This window comes from Maylandia zebra, linkage group LG7 (assembly GCF_041146795.1).
Source record: "Maylandia zebra isolate NMK-2024a linkage group LG7, Mzebra_GT3a, whole genome shotgun sequence".
In the NCBI taxonomy this organism is placed as follows: domain Eukaryota; kingdom Metazoa; phylum Chordata; class Actinopteri; order Cichliformes; family Cichlidae; genus Maylandia; species Maylandia zebra.
In genome coordinates, this window is record NC_135173.1 from 14,296,228 (window position 1) to 14,319,462 (window position 23,235).

Genomic DNA, 23,235 nt, shown 5'->3' on the forward strand with positions numbered 1-23,235 from the left:
GTAATCAGATTACAGTAACGGGTTACATGTAACGCGTTACTGCCCATCTTTGGTTATGAGCTTATTAGTTATGAGCTAGAACAACTGTTAGGGATTACAGTCTAGTAGTTGTATTTTTTTTTTTAAACTGTTAGCAAATACAGATGTTAGGAGTGTGTTTGGAGTGTGTAGGTCTGTATCTTTTGTCTGCTGGTACATCGGACTCGGTAACCTAAATGACTGACTGTACTTATATGCGGTCGTTTCTGTCACAATCCGGACCGTGACCAAATGACTGTGGAGGCTGGTTATGTTGTTGCTCTGACGTCAGCGCAAGCTACAGAGAAGCTGACGGCATGAGTATAAAAAGCCGGCCGGTTTGAAGGCTGGGGCTTCGGTGCTTCAAGCTCTTGCTCCGCACCGGGTTGACAGCAGACTGCGAGGGAGGTCTGAGGCGATCAAGATGCACTTTCTGACTCGCGCTGTCATCGTTTCCCTTCAGCTGACTTTATTCAGCGCAGTGCATGGTAAGCGCTCCTACAGTAAAGAAATAAATACATAGAAATCTTACCATGCATTGCTAAGATTTTCTGTGTGTGTGGGTAGAAAATGATGCTTTAAAGCAGGTGTCTCAATCCAGCTGCATGCTTAGTGACGGAGATCAAGAAGTTTTTCTTTTTTACTTTTTCTTTTGTGTTTCTTTTGTGTGTAGTTTGATTCGTGATCGTTTTTAATTCATCAAAAGTTGGCTTTGAAATTTTACCATTTGTATGTACCGTAAACTCTTGTTCTACAAGTGCTTTCTTTCTGTCTTGTTTAGGTGCCAAATGGACATATGATGGTAAGTGTGACAATATTTCACACACAATTTGTAATATATATATGGTAAATAAAATATAAAAAGTTTATATGATATAATAAAGTTGTTGTTGATGGGGGGTTTTGTTTTTTTTGGCTTTGCCTATCCAGTAAGAACTGACATAAAGCATTTTCTTTTTGGCTCTTCATCAGTGTTTTAAGTCACAGTGTCAAACAGGAAGACAAAAGCGATGACAGTGTGGTAAACACCATGCACAGTCACCACTTTTGTCTGTGATGAACAAAGTCGGACTCTACAATTATAACATTTCATAAGTGGCTGGCTGCCTTTGTCTGGTGCCTTAAGCTTCATGGAGAGGGACTTCTTGAATCATGTCTATCTCTTACATAAACTACTCTTACTAAAACCTCTCGTCGTTATTTTACAGCAAAAAAAATGTCTGAATGCTAAAGCAAAATCTTTGCAGGTGAAGCAATGGAAATGTATATAATCTGTCTTGACATTTTTTTTGTTTTTGTTTTCTGGAAAAATCTTAAGCAATCTTTGGGGGAAAAAATCACTGATCAAGTCCTCTATTACCTTTAAAAGTTACCCAAACGGTGGAGGGATTCTTTACCTCTGGTTCCTTTGGGCTGAATAAGAAAATACCCACTTCTCTGGTCAGTAATTTGTAGTCATGATTAATATAGTTTGATTAGAATGTATCTGTTCTTAATTAGGATAATGACTGACCTTATATGTCAGTACGGTGCACTGTGACAGTGCTTCTTGGTGCTTCATCCTGAAATATGCACAATATATAAATATACAAAAATAGATAACATAGAATAACATAGATTAAATACTAAATTCCACATTATAGTAGTCAGCAGTCTGTCTACTGGTAGCACTTTCTGTTGGTGGTGGTGCTACAGCTGAGTCATATAAATTATCTCCACCTCAACACTCCACCCTCTGGCAAAGGACATACAATGAGTCTTTGCACGAGAATAAAATAAATGAGATTAACAATGTCTGTTGTATTCCTCTCGCCCTGCTCTGCTACCAGTGTGATGTTTAGAGGATTGCTTAGAAAAGTTTGTTAAAATCTTCTATTTTAAAATTTCTTTTACGTAGAAATTACCCACAGTCATCTATGTTCTACCAAGTACTGCCTAGGGACCACCAAGGGCCACTAAACATCCTATATTAAAGGGCACCCAGCATCAAAGTAAAACACAAATGTTATGAATAGTGAGTAACAGAAAAAGTAAAATAAGAACAATTTTCTTCTTAGTTAGAGACGGTTTGCCTAGATTGAACTTGGAGCTTTTCATCAAACAAGTATTCAGTGATTTTGCTACTTTGGTTGACGACTTCTGGCATGTCTTATACAGTCAATCCACATTTGTCTGAGAGGGAGGTTGGGGGCAATCTTTTATATTTAACCATGGTCAGCTGGCATATGGTGAATGGTGAATCTTTTGATGAATGCTAAACAGATAATGAATTAGCAGCAATTGTGCTGCCAAGATGAGAGCATACGCACAGCTTCTTCCATTTTGTCACAAATGTGACATTTCAAATTTGATGAAGTCCATTCATTGCAAACTATTAGCCTGACTTGTTGTTTGAAAAGCTCAGTGCATAGACGCTTACACTTAAAACATCACGCAATGAAAATGCACATTCAACAGCTTCCTGTTTTTCTTCTCAGTCCATTTTTAAAAAATAATTGTTTCCCAATTTCTGTATTATTTTAAAGCACACTGTGCCTCGTGGCCTTGGAGGAAACATTTTTGAGAGTTAACCCCCTGACAAAAAAAACTGAGGTCGCTTTGTAAACCGTATGACTCAATTGTAAATGTGGCCATTTTCGGTGTCTTGCACTTTATAGAAACCTCTCATTTGGAGAGAGACGGCATTCTCACTGCGTGGCGCTGCCTGCAAGCAGCAGGCTGGTTCTCTTTTCTCACTGCTTCAAAAAAAGCGCATGAGCAGAGTCGTAGGCTTCCTCCCACCATCTTGTTTATAGATAATAATAAGTCATTTGGACCAAAGATAAAACATCTATTACACACTAAAACAAACTCTAGCCCTCTTTGGAGCCACCCACTGTTTAGCCTCACACTGTGAGATGTTTGCCTGATAACATTAAACAGTTTAGTTTCTGAAAAATGTCCATGCTAATGTTTTCTGGTGAATCCACACTTTTAAAATTGAAATCTAGGTATTCAGATTCAGATAGGTAAATTCAGATTCAAAAATTGCATAATGTAATAATGTTAATGTTGTTGCAGGACCCCAAGGACAGGACCACTGGTCCCAGCATTATCCGTATTGTGGTGGAGCGCTACAGTCACCAATAGACTTGAAGTCAGATCTGCTAAGGTTCGATCCCACTTTACGTCCAATTGAGGTTCAGAACTACAACCTGTCTCCAAATGAGCAGCTCACTCTTGGAAACAATGGACACTCTGGTGAGTATACATCAACAGTGTTATCCAAAGAATATGTAAGACGCGCAATACGATGTAAGATGTAATGTGTACTTACACTCATCACAAGTAAGACAGTGTGTATCAAACTAAGCAAATATTTAAGTATGCCATGCTTTGTTTGGCCTGAAATCTAAAAGTTTTTCAAATCAAAGTGATGTGCTTGTCTATGCATTCATTAAAATGTCCACACATAAATGTGGAGACCTATTTTCTGGGCCAAACTTAGGAAAATGATAGGCAGATCTTTTTTCTTCATTTGCCACAACAATTTTCTATAATCAACCTCTTATTATCTTAACTGCCTGGGAAAATATGACCAAAGACTACTCATCTGATCCGCCTCTGCTTGGACTGACGCATCTTAATGAAGGAAACCAGCTTAAATTTAATGTGCAATATTTATTTAGAACATAGCGAAGTGAAGTGAAACTATGCAATAAACTGTGCGCTGCAAAACTAGTTAGATACGCTTCTGTCATGTTCCCTCAAACATCATGTACAAACTGCTCCATTAGGAATTTTTGTGACAATCATGTATAGCTGAGGATGCATGTCATGCCTTCCGAATGTTGGCAAGGATGCATTGCTGTTATATCTGCATAACAAAACTGCTTTCTGCACACAGAATGCAAATAACACAGAAATGCTTATGTGTGCATACCTGGTGAGCCTCAACACCACAAACTGAGTGGCATCATCAGTGTGACGTGTATTCCAAATGGGCTGACAAAGCGTTTTCATGTGCAAGCATTCGTCATGCACTGACGATCATGCGAAATGCACTTTGCGTCACCCGGCTATAAATGGTCTTAAAAGCAGCTACACCACTATGACAGAACAAGACAGTGGGGATAGGGAAGGGTGGGGGGTTGGGGATTTGGCATGCTGACTTCCTCAGTTTAGATAAAGCTCATGTTTTGTGATGCCCCAGTGTTTACTGGTGCAGTCATGACTCTTTATGTTGATGTGTGCTTTCATTTGCTTTGATTCACAGTGCAGCTTTCATTGTCCCCCACGATGTCCATCTCCAGCCTACGTAACCGATACACTGCGGCTCAACTCCATTTCCACTGGGGCTCCCCCAGTCGGCCTGCAGGTTCTGAGCATACGGTGAACAGTAAGCAGTATGCTGCAGAGGTAAACAATGCAAACTGCACTTTTCAGAGATGGTAGTGCACTACAGTGCTACACTTAAGTACAAATTCAAGGTAGTTGTCCTAAAGTATTTCAATATCTTTGCAACTTTCTACATGTACATGTCAGATATTCGTTCTGGTTGGTTCATCAACTCATTCATTTCCTGTTAGGATGAATGGTGTTAGGCGATAAGCTGTACCATCTTAATATCAACTGCAAGTGATATGACTAAGATGCAGCTTTCTCATCAGTCATGACCAAGCAGTAGCCTATCTCACTTTCTCCTTGACTCTACCAACTTTTAGCTACTGATTCACTTCTGCCTTTTCTTTGCTACTGGTCTTCCTGCCAGCTCAACACTCTCAGTTGAGAGGTAGCTTCTTGCCTCACCTCACCTCACCTCACCTCACCTCATCCCTCTGGCATGTATGAATAAACAGTATGTTTTTCTTTGTAGGTGACTACCTTTAGTCCTAGAATGATTCCAGCACAGAGACTCACTGACTCTGACTTTCCATAGTCAATGTGGGGATTATTGTAGAGTCTACCTTAGAATATAAAGCGCCTTGAGGTGACTGTTGTTGTGATTTGGCGCTGTAGAAATAAAATTGAATTGAACTGAATTGAATGAGAAAAGCAACCTTCAATTAATATGGATGAGGAGGACTAACAAAGTAAACTGAAGTAAACAGAACTGAAACAGAAGTTATAATATTTAAATGAGAGAGTGGAGTGAGGTTATTAAACATCACACAATATTTCTTCTGTCAGGATTTAAAGATATGATTATCTGTGTCTGCTTATTTAAATAAGTTTTACCCTTATCTGTACTTAGAAGTGACAACTCTGGCTTCAAGCAAAGCATTAATACTTTGTGACTGAAACGTGTGACATTTGACTGGCAGGGGAATCGAAGCCACTGACACCCTTCAAAGATGATGTTGCTAAATATGAAATATGAAAAGCATTCGCATGTCACTGTTGTGGTTTGTTGAGACTGCTGCAAATATGTAGCTCACACCCATCTGTCGAATGTGTTGCTTCTACGTGCTGCCTATTTCGATGTGCAATCAAGTGTAAATTGAAATTATATGCATAAAAACTTTAACTCTAAACCCTCACTGCTAATATTACAGAGAACATAGAGGATTCTTTTACCAAAATAAATCATTGGTTTACAATCATCAAATCAGCATATTTGGCATTTAGTTGCATATTCTAAAAGTCAGAAAAAAGACATCGGTCGGTATCAGAATGTTCATTGCTAGATGGTATGTAGTCTCTTACTCAAAAGGGTTTTAGGGGATTGTATGTACCAGGCTATTATATACTGTGGTTTTAAACCACTTCGCTAAATGAGCGGCTGTCTGTGCTATTTAACGTGTGAAGCCCTGTAAACAGGTTTCACACAATAGTTTCATTTATTTACTTTGGCACTTCAGGTAAAGAAGACGATTTGAAAGTCAAGTTTAAAGTAAAGTAGGTGAAAATGGGATACTGTTGTATATAATTTGGAATTATTTGGATTACAGTGGGCAGACTGAAACGACTGCAACCTGTGTTCATTTTATGTGACCACGCTCCAGCTGCTGTGCAGCCACATTTAAGGTGCTGTGGTTTGACCTGAGTTTCTGTGTGGACATCTCGAAAACATGCGTCTTTTCAAGTCTCTCCAGACTCCAGAACCACAGTTCCTTGATGACATGTTGTTTTGGAGGCATGGCATGATGGGAAATTGAACATTTTCCTGAAATGGTGAAAAGGTCTTCCTTAATTCTCAAGACAGAGCAAAGTCTGTAAATAAAACTATTTGGTCAGAAGGGCTAAGAAGCCTTTGGGTTGTACAGAATATAGAATAACGTTCTGAAAGCTGGTGTAAAATATTTTCTTTTGGTATTTTCTTCCACAGAAGATTGCATTCAATGCTTTCTGAATACCTCCACTTATGTTCAATCCAACTAACATCTACTCTCTGCATTGAACAGCTATTATAAGTGTACACTAATAACAGTTGTCATTTAAATAAAAAGGAGATAACATGGAGAGCAGAGACGTTATAATGACATGATATACCAACCTCCATGCTCGCCCGAAACTAAGTAATAGTCTGAACACAGGGTAGTAGTCTTAAGGTACTTTAAGGTTTATCACAGGGCTGTTGCAGTGATGCAGTGGTGTACATAACAATCTGGCAGTGTATGTGTCACTTTTTCCATGACCCCACCAAATCGCTGCTATTAGTACTATGTCACAGATGGCGTGAGTTATAAAAATGAGAGTGATTTACATAAAATACCTTCTTGTTTTGTGTTTTTCTCCACAGGATCTTGACATATTGTTCTTTTTGTTCACAGTTGCATGTAGTGCATTACAATTCAGATAAGTATCCCAATATTTCCACCGCCGTGGACAAATCTGATGGCCTGGCTGTGCTGGGTGTGCTGGTTGAGGTGAGACCTTGTGGATAATGTTCTGTAATTTTGTTTTCTTCTGTAAAGTAGACCTAACTATTTCATTATTTGTGTTTCTATAAAGGTTGGGATGTTCAATCCAGCTTTTGAGCACATTCTGAAGTTCATAAATCGTATTATATACAGAGGTAAGACCTGAGTACTAGTTTTTTCTAAGTACTAATGTGGAGTAAACATAAGCCTATGCAAAACATAAGCTGTGTTTGTGATTCTTTATCTAAGTTTGAGGTGTGAATCATTCATATGACAGTCATGGATTTTACATTAATGTCACCCAACAGCTGATTTCTGTTTTGTCATTCCGACTGTCAGATCAGAAAGTGAAGGTGCCTGCTTTCAACATCAGAGCTTTGCTGCCTACGCGTTTGGATGAGTATTATCGCTACGACGGCTCACTGACGACTCCTCCGTGCTATCCGAGTGTCCTGTGGACGGTGTTCAGGAATCCTATAACAGTTTCTCGCCAACAGGTGCTTCAGCAGCTGAAGTGACTTTTAACCAGGTTTAATATTAGAATAAGAAAGCAGTTGCAAAAAATTTTTTAAGATGTGTGTGTGTGGCGTCTTTTAAACTTTATTGGTGTGGAAAAGCCTTTGTGCTAAACTTGCTTTTGTTTTGCTGTGCTTTATTTAGTTTCTGACCCTAGCAGCAACGCTCTACTCCTCGAATGCCCAGGACTCAGCCTCTATGTCGCTGAGTAACAACTACAGGAAAACGCAACCTGTTGACAATCGGCTCGTCTTGGCATCTTTCAAAGAACGTAAGTATGGTCTACAAACATGGCTTGCTTTATTACCTGAGCATGGGTGAAAAGGTCACATAAGCGACATGGCTGCTGTGCTGCTTTAAAAAAAGGCTGAAAGACACATTTGAATGAATTGAGGGCTTTTATTCTGCTGCAGAGATTACAGCTGTCATGCTGGCTTTGGCTTGTATGGTGTAACCTGCTTGTGGCTTAGATTTGATGCTGATCATTTTTAAATTTGATTGAGCTTGATGAGCTTGTCTGGAAGTACGCCATCTTTTAAGACATGTTGATTTAACCACTCCTCTGACATGCTGAAAACATCTGCAGCCCTTAAATTTGTCCCTAAAGCCTGACTTTTATGTGGTTGCCTGGTGTACCGCAATGTATGGTATTTAGGTCCATATTGTGTGGTATGAATGTGCATGGTTTCCTCAAAGCTTTCCACGCAGAGCTATGCTTTCCTAATGAGACGTGCTGTGACATGGCAGTGTGAAATCCCATGCTATGAGCTTCTCAGAAGCGCTAGCTAGCAGACAGCAGCTTGAGCTTTTACTGTATCGCTATGAGCAGCGCTGTTGCATGGTGGGCTTGAAGATCCATCATCGTCCAAATGAGCATCCAGCTTGCGGGGATGTTTAACAACATTGGCTCTGTGTCTGATGCAGGCAGAAGACTGCATGGTACTCTTACAGTTACATCTCCGTTAACAAGAAAGCAAATCATACAGCAGCTACTGGTTGGCGACTTAGGAGACCTGGCTGATGAAGACCTGTACAAGCTCCTACCAAGTGGCTCAGAGAAACACCATGCTGGCAAGAAGAAAGACCTCAAAACCCAGCAGAATGAGAGACTGGCCAAATCCAAACAACAAACGCTGAATCCATCCCTTGGGAAGAAAAGCCAGGCCAACCGCCATGTGGGAAAACTCAGGCTAGCAGAAAACACACTGAGCTACGTCTCACTGGAGCAGAGAGTTTCCCACCAGCTCAAACAGTCCCATGCTGAGAATCAGATGGTTCAGGCTCTTAGAGATGCAGTTTTCCCTGAGCTTAACCTAAAAAGCTACCTAGAGTGCAGATCAGACTTAGCTCTCCCTACCATCAGGTATATTCTCCAGGGACGGCCAACAGACGAGGCTACTGAGTTAAATCATTCCCTGACTAAAGCCATGATGAATCAAAGAAAGACTTCCACAGCATTGGAGAAAGACGTGCCAATGACACAATATAATGGTCATTCCACTGCTACAGTTTCCAGGAAACCACAAAGCCAGGGTTATCCACATCCTTGGCTTTTGCCTATGGAGTGGGAAGACTAGAGAGATGCCTGGCATTGTTGAAACTCAGTGTGACTTTCTGTAGCAGACATCAGTTGTGTGTCCCACACTGACAGCCAAATTTCCAAGCCACGCCCTGCATTCTTTTAACCAGTTTATGCTTTATGTACGTGATATTACAATTTTACTTTCCTGTGTGTGCACATATTTGTAGTTTTCAGAAACGTTAACAGTTTTTCTTTGTCACAGATTTTGTTTGTTTGTTTTTTGCACAAAATCAATCGGATGCAAAACCAGTGCCCAGCAGTGACTGTCCTCAGTATAATGATAGGACTATCTCAGTGTGTATATTTTTGCTCTGAAAATTTTTTTTTTAATTTGTTAGTACTTTTGGTATCTTTGCCCACATTTGCCTGGCTAAGCAATGCTTTTCAATAAACTATAAAAAATGACAAGTTTCCTGTGTGAAAATCTTTACGTGTCAACTTGTACGAGTGGGAGATGCCAAGGACCATTTAAAGTGTTTTACTGGATGCCAAGCTCAGTCCTATAGTATGGTAATTCTGGAGCCATGCTAGTAATTATTGTCATACACAATGTAGAAATGTGGCTAAACCAAAAGAATTTATTTTGAGCTAACATGATTTTTAGATCTTTGCAGGGTAATGGAAGCTTTTTACATTTCGCTTCTATATTTATATAAAATAATAAAGCATTAAAGGTTTTCAGTTGCACATCTATGAACAGAATTTAATGCTTAAATAGGAGAAATGACAGCAAGTTATTAGACTACATTATGTTTATTTTGCATGCCACGAAAAAGAAGTGTGTACTTTGTAGATTCTGCACCTTAACTATATAGAGGAGGATTAAAGAAGTAGTCAAATTAAAAATGTTGAGGGTTAACTATAGTTAAGATAAAGTTTTAGACTGCACTTGTGTATTTAAAATTCTGACTTGATCCACGTCACAGCACAGATGATTTCTTCTTTTTCCTTCATCTGGTCCCAAAAGGGAACCACTACACACCCTCTATATGTCCTCCTCCACCACATCCATGAATATTCTCTATGGTCGTTCTCCTTTCCTCCTGTCTGGCATCTTCAGCATCCATTGTCAAATATATCCACTATCCCTCCTCTACACATGTCCAAGCCATCTCAGCTGTCTCTCTCTGACTTTGTCTCCAAACCACTCAACCTGAGCTGTCCCTCTGATGGAATTATTTGTAATCCTACCCATCCTGGTCACTCCTAGTGAATTTTACCATCTTCAACTCAGCCACGTCCAGCTCTGCCCTCTGTCTTTTTAAGGATACCACTGTTTCCATACAATACATCATGGCAGATCTCAATACTATTTTTGTAAAGCTTCCCTCTCAATCTTGCATCCTTGTGTCACAAATCATCTCAGACACTTGTCTCCACCCACTCCACCACGCTGCCTGCACTCTGTTCTCCACCTCTTTTGTAGATCACCCATTGCTTTTTGTCTGGCTGACCCCAGGTATTTATATTCATCCACCTTCTCTATTCCTTGCATCTTCACCATTACACCTGTCTCACCATCATTCACAGATAATTCATTTATACATTATATACATTTTTTCAAATGGGTCAATGGGCTGCGGGAGAAATTTGAGAGGAACAAAAATTCCAATGTTTGTGTCATATGAGTGTCTGTTTCTCCTATGAAAATTACTGAAATGTAATTATTTTCCCTCTATTATCAGTCATGGGTCGTCCTTTCACTATTTTCCTTATCTGAGTTAAAATCTGTTAAAATGCATTTTCACTATTTCTCTCTCTCTCTCTCTCTCTCTCTCTGTTACTCAGACGACCTCTCTTGGATAAACACTGGTACGTTGCTTTAGGCTCAGTAAACTATTTTTAAACAGACATGTATAATCATGTTAAGCCACAATACATAACATGAAGGTTTATAATAATAATTTATTAATTATTTAAGTATTTCTTAGATCACTAAACACATCTAAGTCTAAAAGTAAAGCCTTATTATTAAGACTTACTAAGTATTGATTTCTGTTCATTTATGATATGTCACATGAAAATTCAAGTTTATATTTAGGCCTCTGAAATATAAACATACCCCATTAGAAATTGTTATTTAACAATAATCGCCACTTATGACAAAATATATATTTATGCTGCTCTGCAGGTTTACTGGTTCCCATACTGGTGAGCTGTACACTGGGACTTGTTTTCATTGTCACCTTGATGTGCTGCATATTAAGGCAAAAAAGGTAGGTAAAGGGCAAAATCACAGAAAACATCCCTTGCTGAACAATAACTTATTGTATGCATTTTGTTTTTTAACTAAACCACATCTGCTCTGCTTGATTATTTCCATTCCTTGAACAATGTTGTCAAGGCGCTCAAACCTGGTTTGCCCCACACTTTTTAAGGAAGTCTAAATATCTAAGTACAACAAGAATTTGACTGGCTTTTTATATGACTGGATATGGAGCCTGGAATACAAAGTACACAAGACTATGTAAATTTGACACATTGAGACAGATTGCTTTAACTGACAATCAAATATAGAGTTTAAAAGTCCAGGAGTTGATAGTGGTTGTGCCCTCGTTAAATGGATTTTATAGGTGGGAAACGTGTGTGCATTCACTTGTGCCACTCTTAGTCACTCCTTGGCAGTGTGACAACACATGAATCATAAACCCATTTTTGTGCAGTTATGGTTTTCTATAAACAACTAGTAGGACACTAGACAATGTTTATGGGGTTACTTTGTAACTTATTATGTAATTCTTGTGATACATAGTTACAAATATATGAAAATAATTGACCTAGAAAAACAAGCATGTAGAATTTTATGTCTAGAGGAAGTAATGTTATAGTTGTTTTTAAATTCTGATAACTTCCACACTGGTGAGGAGTGATATGTGAGTATACTACTGCATTCATACTTTTAGATATGGAAAACAATGTTAGTTTAAATATGTAAGGATAGGTTAGTATTAACCAGAGGGGAGAAATGGACCGACGTATCTACAGCACTTTTCTTGCTGACCACTCAAGCAGTTAAAGTGAAACTTAAATATGTTCATACAGCACTTTATTCTTTGTGTTTTTAATCACTTTCTGTACCTCAAATCACCAATTAATCTAAGGTGCAGTATCTTGGGAAAATCTATCCACACACAGGAAGAGCATGCAAACGCCACACAGCCTGCAACTATCCAGGATGTTCAAACCAAAGACCTTATTGTTGTGAGGCTCAGCAGTGCTGACAATGCCTTCCAAAACACATAAATGCATACTTTTGGAGATGAAAGGCTATGTCACAGTCTCATTCCAAATTACATCCTGGAAGGGATTGAAAGGTGTTTAACGTTACATCTTTGTCTAAATGCTCCCCCCATCATTTCTTACACCTCACTGCTAACTATAACTGTGTTTCTTTAAAGCACAGTATCACCTGTTGTTTTGTTTTTTTTTTAGAGTTGCTGCTGGACGAGACAAAGGCATGCATGTTGGATACAATACTGGAGACAAGGACGAGTATGGCTCAAGAGTATAACTCCTTGTTCTGAATCACACTTCAAAGGAGCTCAGAAACTTCAACATCCTTAAGACTTTTGTCCCTTTGCATCACTCGCTTTATTTATTTTTTGCCCCATGGGTCACTTTGGAGATTTATAAAGGCATGCAAGGTTTAATCACATCACATGATAAAGTTTGCGTGTGGCTCTAGGGTTTTGGGAAGTACTTTTTTCTCTCAAGCCACAATCTGGAGTCCTTTTGCTGTGTTGTGGCAGGCAGAAGATGGTAGGCCTTCATGCTGGATGTTTTAAACTGCATGCAAGAGGAACAGCTGTCCTCTTTAATTCCACTTTATTTATCTGACATGATGTGGTGTGTTTCCTAAGGAGAGCTTCACACAGAGTCTACCAGGCAAGAGCCAAGAGCTGAACTGGTGAAAATCTCAGGTCAAGTCAAATCATGGCACCCATTCCCTAGGGCTGTCCTGGCATGGTGGAAAGCCCAACCACAGTTCAAACAATAGGGGGATAGGATTTGACAGACATCTCTGATGATAGGATGGCCCTAGAGGGATGGGCTATACCACAATTCCAACAACCCTGTACTTACAGTTGCTTTATGGATTTCATAATAAAAGGGTGCTTAGCTTCATTCAAACACAGCTCCTTCATTGTGAAAAATGTTGAGGAAAAAAAGGCTTTTGTGTTTCCAGCCACTCGTGGGCTGACCCCTAACCCTCTGTCCGGCAGTCGGATCACAAGACTAACTCCCCAGCACTCCTGATAGCTTCTTAGTTGGCCTGTAGGCTGTACAGTTAACCACAGGACTGCTGGAAAGTTAACATGTTATCCTCATCAGGTTTCCCTTAGCCTTTCTTTATGCCATTCTTTTGTATAATTTGAGATGAGTTATTGCTTTGTGTATTTTACAGACGTAGTCAGTTCCATCTTCCTGCAGTAGTAATGACCATGTGGAGCTGTTAATCCCTGGTTAAAGCGTGTTTGTCTGGTGAAAGCTGTAATGTGTGGAGGTGATGGATGAACTGGAAATTATATCAGAATGTTTAGACTGATTAAAAAGCCTGTGTAAATGAGAAGTACAATCTTAAAGCAAAATAAGCATGAGGTGATTCGTTTTGTCACAATAAAATGCTCCCTCCGTGTGCCAGGTCTTTAACACATTAATATATTTTTTCTTGTAATTGTTACTCGTTTATTTATTTTGTCTGCTCATCAAATTTTATTCTTGTTATACTGTTTTGTTTTGTTTGGGATTTTAAAAATAAATGCACCATTACATGTGTCAAGATGTGGCAAATGGTATGTTTGTCATAGTGAGCTATACAGTTTTTTGTGTACAACAAATGCAGACAAAACTCATCATTAAAAATGTTCAAATACAATCTGTCTTACATTTTTGAGTCAATCTGCCTTTCGTGATTTCTTAAAGAATAAAACGTGTTCGTTACTGTCGGGGTTTTTCTTTTTGGACAATAGTGACATCTAGCGGATAATTCCTTCAAGTGCAATAATAAAACCTTATTACTTCCGGGGTCTCGTGTGAAGAATTGAGCTAATTTTTCACTTCAAGTCTAGCTGTTCTCGGTGCTGCAGCTGCAAGTCTGCGAGCGTTTGGTTGCTTTTGTCGTTATGTATCACCTGCCTGTGCTGAAGAACAGGCGCACTCTCCTCGAGAGAGCAGAGAAATTCATCTCGGATATTTACTTCACTGACTGCAATCTGAGAGGACGGTAAGGTTTCTTTCATTCAGCTGCACTGACGTGGAGAATCCGAATTTAACGATGTAGTACAGCAGAGATAAAGTTTTTGCTTTCTGTTACCTTATACGTCAGCGTGAGTCTCCGTGACTGCAAAATACTGCGAGGGGAAAATGCAATTTATTTAGCCCATTGCATTTATACAGAGAGTTGTTTTCTTAATAACTGTGGAAAGCATGTATGCAATACATATTGCAGGCAACATTGCGTTAAGTGTCCCAGTAGTTATGATGCATTAGAGTACAACTTCCTTTAAGTGAAATGCACTTTTTTTCTACTTTTCTTTATTATAAAAATTCAAAATGTGACTTTACCACAAAAAAGGCTGCTGTAGTTTAACTGATATTTTCATCAGTCACACAGCCAGTATGAAAGGACTTTCTGATTTTAGAGTCTCAGTATGAAGGTATTTTAAAGCTTCAACGTGGAAATGGAGATTATGATTTATGATTATGGATTTCTATGAATTTTAAATGGTTTGGTCTTCCCAGGCTTTATGGAGACTCTTGCCCCCTGGAATCACTTGCCTGTTTCCTCACCCCTAAGCGGATCACGTTCGCAGAAGCTTCCAAACAGATCTTTGACCCATGTAAAGTTGGCGATACCTTTGGACCAACGTAAGTAAGATTAACAGATTTTTATCACTCTGGGATTTATTATTCCCTCTGATCTTGCCACTAATTCAAGTATGATGATTGTTGAAGGTGGTGGACTTGCTGGTTTAAAGTCACTCTGAAAATCCCAGAGTCCTGGAGAGGAAAAGCGGTTCATCTTCTGTGGGAAAGTGATGGAGAAGCAATGGTTTGGAGAGACGAGCAGCCAGTTCAGGTAACGCAGCGGCAAATTTATTTAAAGGCAAAAGTGCAGAAATATTCGGCTTAACCTCCACCTTATTCATGCTGTTTGTATTTGTAGGGCCTGACTAAAGAAGGTGAAAAGACGAGCTACATCCTCTCTGAGTGTCTGCAGGATGAGGAGCCGCACAGGTGAGTTGATCTGATCTTATTTTTGCTGAATCAGCAGCAACCACATCTTTTAGACAGCTTTAACCCCAAATTTACGCATATCTGTGTCTCTGTTTAGTCTCACCCTGTATGTGGAAATGGCCTGCAACGGGCTTTTTGGAGCTGGTCAGGGCTCTCAGATTGCACCTCCAGATCCAAACCGGAAGTTTTCTGTACAGAAAGCTGAGCTAGTTGTATTCAACGGGGATGTAAGAGAGCTGCTGACAGACTTTGAGATGCTTGTTGACATTGTAAAGGTACTATCAACCAAAAATAGTGCATGATGATACATTACTTAAAAAAACATTGTAAGCCAAACATGACATTCTGTACTCTTCTTCACAGGAGCTTGGAGAGGAAGAGCAGCGAGGCTACCAGGCGCTCTTCACCGTCAATGAGATGGTGAACCTCTGTGACCCCTCTGACCCCAGTTCTTTTGCTAAAGTACATAGTCTGGCAGGCACCTTCTTCAACCAGCGGAATGGAGAAAGCCAGCATACTGTCCATGCAATGGGTCACTGCCACATAGACTCGGGTAATGTTTTTATTTTAGGTTTGATTAAGTCCTAGTTGAGTCCACCTGGCCAGACAAAGTGTCGCTCTTTTCCCAAAGATGACCAGTTCCACTGCAGTCCAAAATGCAATGAAAATTGTAGGGTGAGCTCTGCCAAAGTAACAAACAAAACAATCCAGACTATGAGAAGAAAGAATTCAGGGGGGGTTGCAGCGATTCAGAAACTAGGGCTCTATTCCACAAAGCAGGTTTAACTAACAACTCGACGTAAGATGAGGGAAACTCAGGTTTTCTTTTCCAGAAAGAGAGGTCATTTCAATAATGAGTCAGTTACCAAGGTAACAGACTCAGAACCAGCTGACCCAGCTGGCTGACACTGATTCATTTCGTCATTCATGGTGCCAAACTGTAGCGGAGTGAATTAAACTGCAGAAGTTTACATTTTTACAAACACCTAAATGCTATTTCGTATACTTAACCATAGTGATTTTAAGGTCATTCAGTCTTCAGTATATGAGGTCGGAGAGGCTAATTATGTAACAGATTTATAATCAGCTCAGAATAAAATCTGTGTGTCTATGAGTCTAACTCTGTGGACATTAATGGTGTCAGATAGTCAGTCTCCTTGTACCGCAGACATTTACTGTATGTTACTGTAGCAGTCGCAGTTTAACAATGATGTGCATAAAGCTTTAGAGGCACAACTCACTCAGTCATTTGTCGTGTTTGTAATCAGTTGCACTTACTGAAAATATGTATGACCGCTGGAATTTTAGAGATGATGTGAACATTTGATTGAAGATGAGCAATGCAGCCTGCAGAGAGTTTGATCGCACTCTGAGGATTTCATGTTGAAATTTGCTCACATATTGAGATTCAGACATTAAATGGTGTTAACATTTTGAAAAGTATGGTGTCTGAAATTTAAGCCTTCAGATGATTCCCAGGATTCATCTGAAGGCATCATTGGCTCTGTAACGGCTCTGGATCAGGCCTACATCCACTTCGGCTCCGGTCATTTCCCAGCTCGTCCTGCCTGGAAATGTTATGGCTTTATTTTTCCCCAACATGATCTGTGATTTTTATTTAAAACGACTCATCCTCACAAAACTAATTAATATCTATAACAGCTGAGACATTTCTTATAACATGTTTGCCTTTACTGATAAAACTTTACATTTATTAAAGACTTGGAAAGAGTTCATCCACTCAGAGTTTATTCTTAAACTCAGAGCTTATTCTACTGCCTTCCTGGAATAGAGCCCAGGACTATTCACAGCAGATATTTTCAATATATACGACAGATCTCAAGTCGGCACTGCTCTCCTCACCTTAAGTAGTAATCACTATACTTTAACGTGGATGGAAAATGTCAATGCCACTTACAATATGCTGCTTAAAATGTGATGGCCGGTGTTGATGTGGATCTGCTGTAATAAAACTACAACTCTATTTCCAAAACAGTCAAAATACTGTTTAAATGTAGATAAAAACAGAATTCAATGGTTCGCAAATCTTGTAAACCTGTATTTTATTAATGAACTTTATAGTAGCAGCATGTCTCGAATAAATTAGGATTGGGGCCAGGAAAAGGCTGGAAAAGTAAGCGGTACTAAAAAGAAACAGCTGGAAGAGCAATTTTGAAATATTTAGGTAAATTGGCAACAGGTCAGTAACACGACTAAGTATAAGCAGAGCATCTTGGAGGCTCAACCATCTGCAAGAAATCTGCGTCTACAATTTGTGGAACGATTTCAGAATAATGTTCCTCAGCGTAAAATTGCAAAGAGCTTAAATATCTCGTCATGTACGGCGCATAATATTGTCAAAGGATTCAAAGCATCAGACAAAATCTGTGGACAAGACCAAAAGTCATAATGAGGTCATTAAACAATAATGAATGTGATGGTCTTCAGGCTCTCAGGCAGCATTGCATTTAAAAACAGACTCTAACATGGAAATCATAATACTGACTTTTCCACTGAAGCCACGGTCTTGTTAGGAGCAAGTAAATATGGAGGAGGAAAGTATTGTTTATCTGCTGATCTGGCTGCTTGTGAATAAGGAAACAGCTGAAAAAATCTATGTAATCAGTTTTTTGGCCAGTCATCAGTTGTCCTCTGAAACTCAGCACACTGGGGAAACTCACAAAGACAGGGTGAACAGCACCACCTTCGGGTAGAGACAGAGAATACACAGTCAGACCACATTTACAAATTATAATCCAGGTGGATAACAAGCATTTATGCAACATCAGTAACAGTACTGTGAAATGGATGAAAAAAAATGTAAGAAATAGATTTCCATAGGTAGTATAGATTTTGTATTATTTTTCAATATACAAAATGTGAAAATCTAATAGTCAGTTAAGTTCAAATACTAACAATAATTATGATTCTTTACCCATAGCCTGGCTGTGGCCCTATGAGGAGACCATTAGAAAATGTGGCCGAAGTTGGGTGACAGTGATTCGTTTAATGGAGAAGAACCCAGAGTTCGTCTTTACCTGCTCTCAGGTAATTTCACACTAACATAGCTTTACATGTCTCGTAACACTTCTGAATATCTGAGCAGTCCCCTCCAGTTTTGACTGTTTTGTTTTTGTGCAGGCCCAGCAGTTCCAGTGGGTAAAGAGCTGGTACCCTGGACTCTTCTCCTCAATTCAACACTATGTGAAGAAAGGACAGTTCATTCCAGTTGGAGGCACGTGGGTGGAAATGGTAAACTTCATCTTAAAAGTAAAGGCAATACTATATATCATGTAAACTGCCTTGATATATTTGACATATTTGCCTGTTAGGATGGAAATCTGCCTTCGGGTGAGTCCATGGTCCGGCAGTTCCTGGAGGGCCAGCGTTTCTTTAACAAAGAGTTTGGGAGGTATTGCAAAGAGGTATGAACTCATAAGAGTTAACCTTTCTGGCAGCTTATCAGCTACATTTCTTGAGGCTTTTTGATTTTGTTTTGATTTGATTTAATGTGAATTTTTTTAAATGTCCCACAGTTCTGGCTTCCTGATACGTTTGGCTACTCTGCTCAGCTTCCGCAAATAATGCAGGGCTGTGGCATTTCCAACTTTTTGACCCAGAAGCTAAGCTGGAATTTGGTCAACACCTTTCCTGTAAGTGCACATCTCCCACAGTGCATGTTTGTAAAAACAGTTGAAGGTTTTAATTTTCAGTCTTTATTTCTCTTTCTCAAAGCACAACACGTTTTTCTGGGAAGGCCTGGATGGCTCGACAGTTTTAACTCACTTCCCACCTGGAAATTCCTACGAAATGAAAGGCAAGGTCGAAGATGTAAGTTAGATTAAAGTATCCAAAACACGGTGAATGCTGAGTCTGTTCTCATGAAAGATTTAATTCAGGGGGATCTTTCTCTGCCCACAGCTGGTAAAAACTCTGAAAAATAACAAAGACAAGGGCAGAGCCAATCACAGCGCAGCACTCTTTGGTTTTGGCGACGGTGGTGGCGGACCCACACAGCTCATGCTAGACAGACTGCGCCTTGTTCAGGACACAAATGGACTTCCTAAGTCAGTTCCTGTCTCTTACATTAACATGTAATTCATTGATAACAATGACCAAGGCCCAGAAATGATCCAGAAACACTTCTCTTGATCGATTTAGTCATAACTCTTCTTTTGTCATTTCCAGGAGTTTTTAAAGGGAAGGGTGTGTAAATCAGGCTGATTCAAGCTTGTTTAAGTAAAAAAAAAAAGGAAATAAAAAGGATGAGTTATGTCTAGCTATGTCATTGTGTTATTTTTACAAAATAGTACAGTAGATTAAATTTCAATAGAGTCAATGAGTCATTCAGTATTTGCGTCATAATAACTAACAAAGCTTTAACCAGAGATGTCATAGCTCGTGCTCATCTCTCCAGAGTCCAGATGTCCACTCCTGATGAGCTTTTCACTCGGCTGCAGGCTGACTCAGCTCTGCTGTGCACGTGGACGGGGGAGCTCTTTCTGGAGCTACACAATGGAACATACACCACACAGGCACAGGTAGAATAATAGTTATAGTCGTCATTATATAGTCCACAACTTGTTCATCTGTGTGGAAAAGAAAACAGATGGAAAACAGGGAGTGACCACAGTAATACTATTTGTAATAAAAAATTTTTATATGTGTATATATATATATTCTTACAGTAGGTTTACATAGGATAGCGGCTTTGACAATTAGGTAGACTGTGTGGGAAGCTGCTTAGATCACTATACAGTCATGATTGTTTAATATATTTATAAGGAATAGTTAATTATTATGATAGAGAAGCTAGATAAGATACACAAGAGTATATAAAGGGATTTAAGAACTATTACCTGTAGAACAGAACGTAATCCTGCTTAGTACAGTGATTCATGCAAAGTTTATACCTTACATCTATAAAATTATGCTTCAGTTCAAAAATATTTCATGTGTTTGATTGCTGTATGTCATTTTAATTGCCTGCCTTTTTTTTTTTTTTTTTTTTTTTTTGTTTAGATAAAAAGAGGAAACCGCCAGTGTGAGACGCTGCTTCATGATATTGAGATAGCCAGCAGCTTGGCGCTGTACCGCAACAACACGTTTCCATACCCTGCTGAGAAACTGCAAGAGCTTTGGAGGTTCAAACACAATCTTTATTGGACTAAACACTGTGAGTCTTTGTGTCTGCAGGTTGAAAATGTGTTGTTAATTTCCCATTTGCAGGCTGCTTCTACTAAACCAGTTTCACGACGTGATTCCTGGCAGCTGTATAGAGATGGTGGTGGAGGATGCTCTGAAATATTATGAAGGTGAGTTTTTACAGCTTTTAATTGCAGCTTAAATCAGCGCAGTGCTTATTTACAGTTTCCAGAAAGTTTTCAATGTTAACTATTTAATTAGCATAATATGCTGGGAAATTTCTAATTTGAGCCATTTGTATTTATTAGAGCTTTTGTAACTTTGTAATATATTGTAATATTTAATTTCGTTTAGGTAGTTACTGTTCTTACCGACCTGGAGCGCTGTGCCCCCATCATTTCCTCTGGGATTAATAAAGTATTCACATTCTGATTCACACATCCTGTCTCAGATATCCGCAGTGGTGGTGCTGCACTTCTGCGTGACGCATGTGAAGCCCTGGTGGCAAAAGGTAGCTCCATGGCCGTGTTCAATTCTCTGCCTTGGGAACGTCTTGAAGTTGTCCAGATTCAAGAGGGAGCTGAAAAAAGTGGTCTAGGTTTGTTGTGTATTTCCAGTATATCTATATTGTGCTCCTCACACAATAAACTTCATATCTGACGTTCACTGGTATGTGTGGCACTATAGCTCTGGTGAGAGCTTCCAGCATCGGTGTGTCTCCCGTGAAAGACACACCGCCAGTGACTCCGGTTTCTGTCACCGTTCAGGTGTGTGCTACATATAGAAAGATGATTGCATAAATTTCATCTATTTTGCCATTTGATTTAGTTAACTGTGTAAAATTGTAGGCTGATGGCACAGTCGTCATGGAGAATGGTCTTTTAAAGACAGCCATAAACAGAGAGGGCACTTTGGCATCGCTGTGTTTGATCAGCGCAAACAGGTAAGACGTGTAAAAGGTGCATATTGTCTACTACTGTACTTGCAACAGTGAGTTTCTCACCACTGTGTTGATTTCAGGGAAAGCATTTCTGATGGTTGCCTTGGGAACCAGTTTGTCATGTTTGACGATGTCCCCCTGTACTGGGACGCATGGGATGTAATGGACTACCATCTCCAGACAAGGTTTCAGCCATTGCTGTCAAATGCATTTAAGTTCAAATATTTTAGTACTGTTCAGTATATCAGTATCATAAAACTAACAGAAAAAACAAACTTAATAGGAAACCAGTGGCAGAGGTGGTGCAGCCAGTTCATGTGGTGTCACCAGGCGGACTGCGGGGCAGTGTCAGCTTCACCCTGAGGATCAGTGATAAGAGCACAATCACACAGGAGATTATCATGGATGCCATGTGTCCTTACATCAAGTTCAGCACAGAAGTAGGCTGTAATGTTTCAGAAATGTGGCACTGAGGCATGTAAGATTTATTTTTCAGCAAAAAAACGTGCTGCGTCTTCCAATTTCAGGTTCAGTGGGCAGAATCTCACAAGTTTCTCAAGGTTGAATTTCCTGTGCGAGTTCGCAGCCCCAATGCTACCTACGAGATCCAGTTTGGCCACTTGCAGAGACCCACTCATCGCAACACTTCGTGGGACTGGGCAAAATTCGAGGTACGACACTGTAAAGCTGTGTTCACCTTAAAATTCACAAATTTTCACTGTTATGTCACACTTCACTGTTGTAACAAAAGTGTTACTCGTGGATGTCGTTGTGTCATCCGTTTCCTTTCTCAGGTTTGGGGCCACAAATGGGCCGACTTGTCAGAGCACAATTTTGGAGTCTCACTGCTGAACGACTGCAAATACGGCTACTCTGTGCACAAGAACACAATGACTCTTTCCCTGTGAGGTTCCCATTGTTCATTTACAACACTCCTACAAGCAGTACAATTCAGGCATACAACATTTTAACTCCTGCATCTCACTTTATCTCAGACTGAGAGCACCCAAGGCCCCAGATGCCACTGCTGATATGGGGATTCATCACTTCACATATGCAATCATGCCACACACAAGTAAGTTATACTGTTTTTTTGTTTTTTTTCCTTTTGATGTGATCTTGGAAATAGGTAATAAGTTAAGCTTAAACCCAGTACGTTTAGTTATTTGTGTCTAATGTAATATTGTGCTGTTTGTATAGGATCCTTCCAAGAAGCCTCTGTCATCCAGTGCGCCTACAACCTCAATTTCCCTCTGAGGTTAATCCAGTGCAGCCCCGACACTGTGCCCTGGAGTGCCTTTTCTGTGACCTCTCAAGCTGTCGTACTGGAGACAATAAAGCAGGTATCAAAGTGAACAATCAGATCTGTATCGTCTTGCGTGGGAACTTTAGACTGCCCTTCCTGAAAACAATGTTCTCATTTTATTCGCTTTTTAATCATTTACCACAACAGGCTGAGGACAGAGGTGGGGTGCTCGTAGTCCGCCTTTACGAGTCGCATGGGAGCAGCGTGACTGCAACTCTGAGAACCGCACTTCCAGTCAGGGAAGCTTGGGTGTAAGTGTTTCTATTTTAGTTGGGTGGTTTTTCTTTTTCCTGTGTTGTATGAGTAAAGCTTTGTCTTTTCCTCTTTTAGCTGTGACCTCCTGGAGAAGCAAGACCCCAACCAGCCAGTACCGGTTACATCAGAAGGAATCACTCTGGACTTCAATCCCTTTCAGATTGTCTCACTATTGCTGATCATGTGATAACGTGGGATTTCACTAAGCCTTATGGAAGTGGAATACGGATTAACACTTATACATTACATGAAAGCTAAAGATTACATTGAATTGGCTGCTGTTTTACTAACAGTTTACGAGGACACTTTATATGATTGGTACTGTTTATACGCCGTTTAAAAGTAATTTGATTTGATTATTTTGTATCAAATTAATAAACAATTTGTACAACAA

General features: G+C 39.7%; 2 protein-coding genes across 2 annotated transcripts; both read left to right on the forward strand.

Annotated features, from left to right (window-relative positions):
• Positions 1-359: 359 nt before the first annotated feature.
• On the forward strand, positions 360-9,366 carry ca12 (carbonic anhydrase XII). The gene is made up of 9 exons (XM_004553109.5): positions 360-506; positions 800-820; positions 3,079-3,258; positions 4,274-4,416; positions 6,771-6,866; positions 6,952-7,015; positions 7,200-7,357; positions 7,521-7,647; positions 8,301-9,366. Exons 1-9 carry the CDS (start codon positions 443-445, stop codon positions 8,951-8,953), a joined length of 1,506 nt encoding a protein of 501 aa, XP_004553166.3. The 5' UTR covers positions 360-442; the 3' UTR covers positions 8,954-9,366.
• Positions 9,367-13,980: 4,614 nt separating this feature from the next.
• man2c1 (mannosidase, alpha, class 2C, member 1) lies at positions 13,981-23,235 on the forward strand. Its single transcript, XM_004553108.4, has 26 exons — positions 13,981-14,182; positions 14,701-14,826; positions 14,914-15,037; positions 15,125-15,195; positions 15,293-15,470; positions 15,559-15,748; positions 18,137-18,243; positions 18,337-18,447; positions 18,528-18,620; positions 18,732-18,848; positions 18,931-19,026; positions 19,117-19,262; positions 19,613-19,736; positions 20,218-20,339; positions 20,425-20,510; positions 20,792-20,938; positions 21,028-21,107; positions 21,189-21,283; positions 21,361-21,465; positions 21,564-21,720; positions 21,808-21,951; positions 22,075-22,184; positions 22,276-22,355; positions 22,481-22,623; positions 22,734-22,837; positions 22,917-23,235. Exons 1-26 carry the CDS (start codon positions 14,082-14,084, stop codon positions 23,026-23,028), a joined length of 3,069 nt encoding a protein of 1,022 aa, XP_004553165.3. The 5' UTR covers positions 13,981-14,081; the 3' UTR covers positions 23,029-23,235.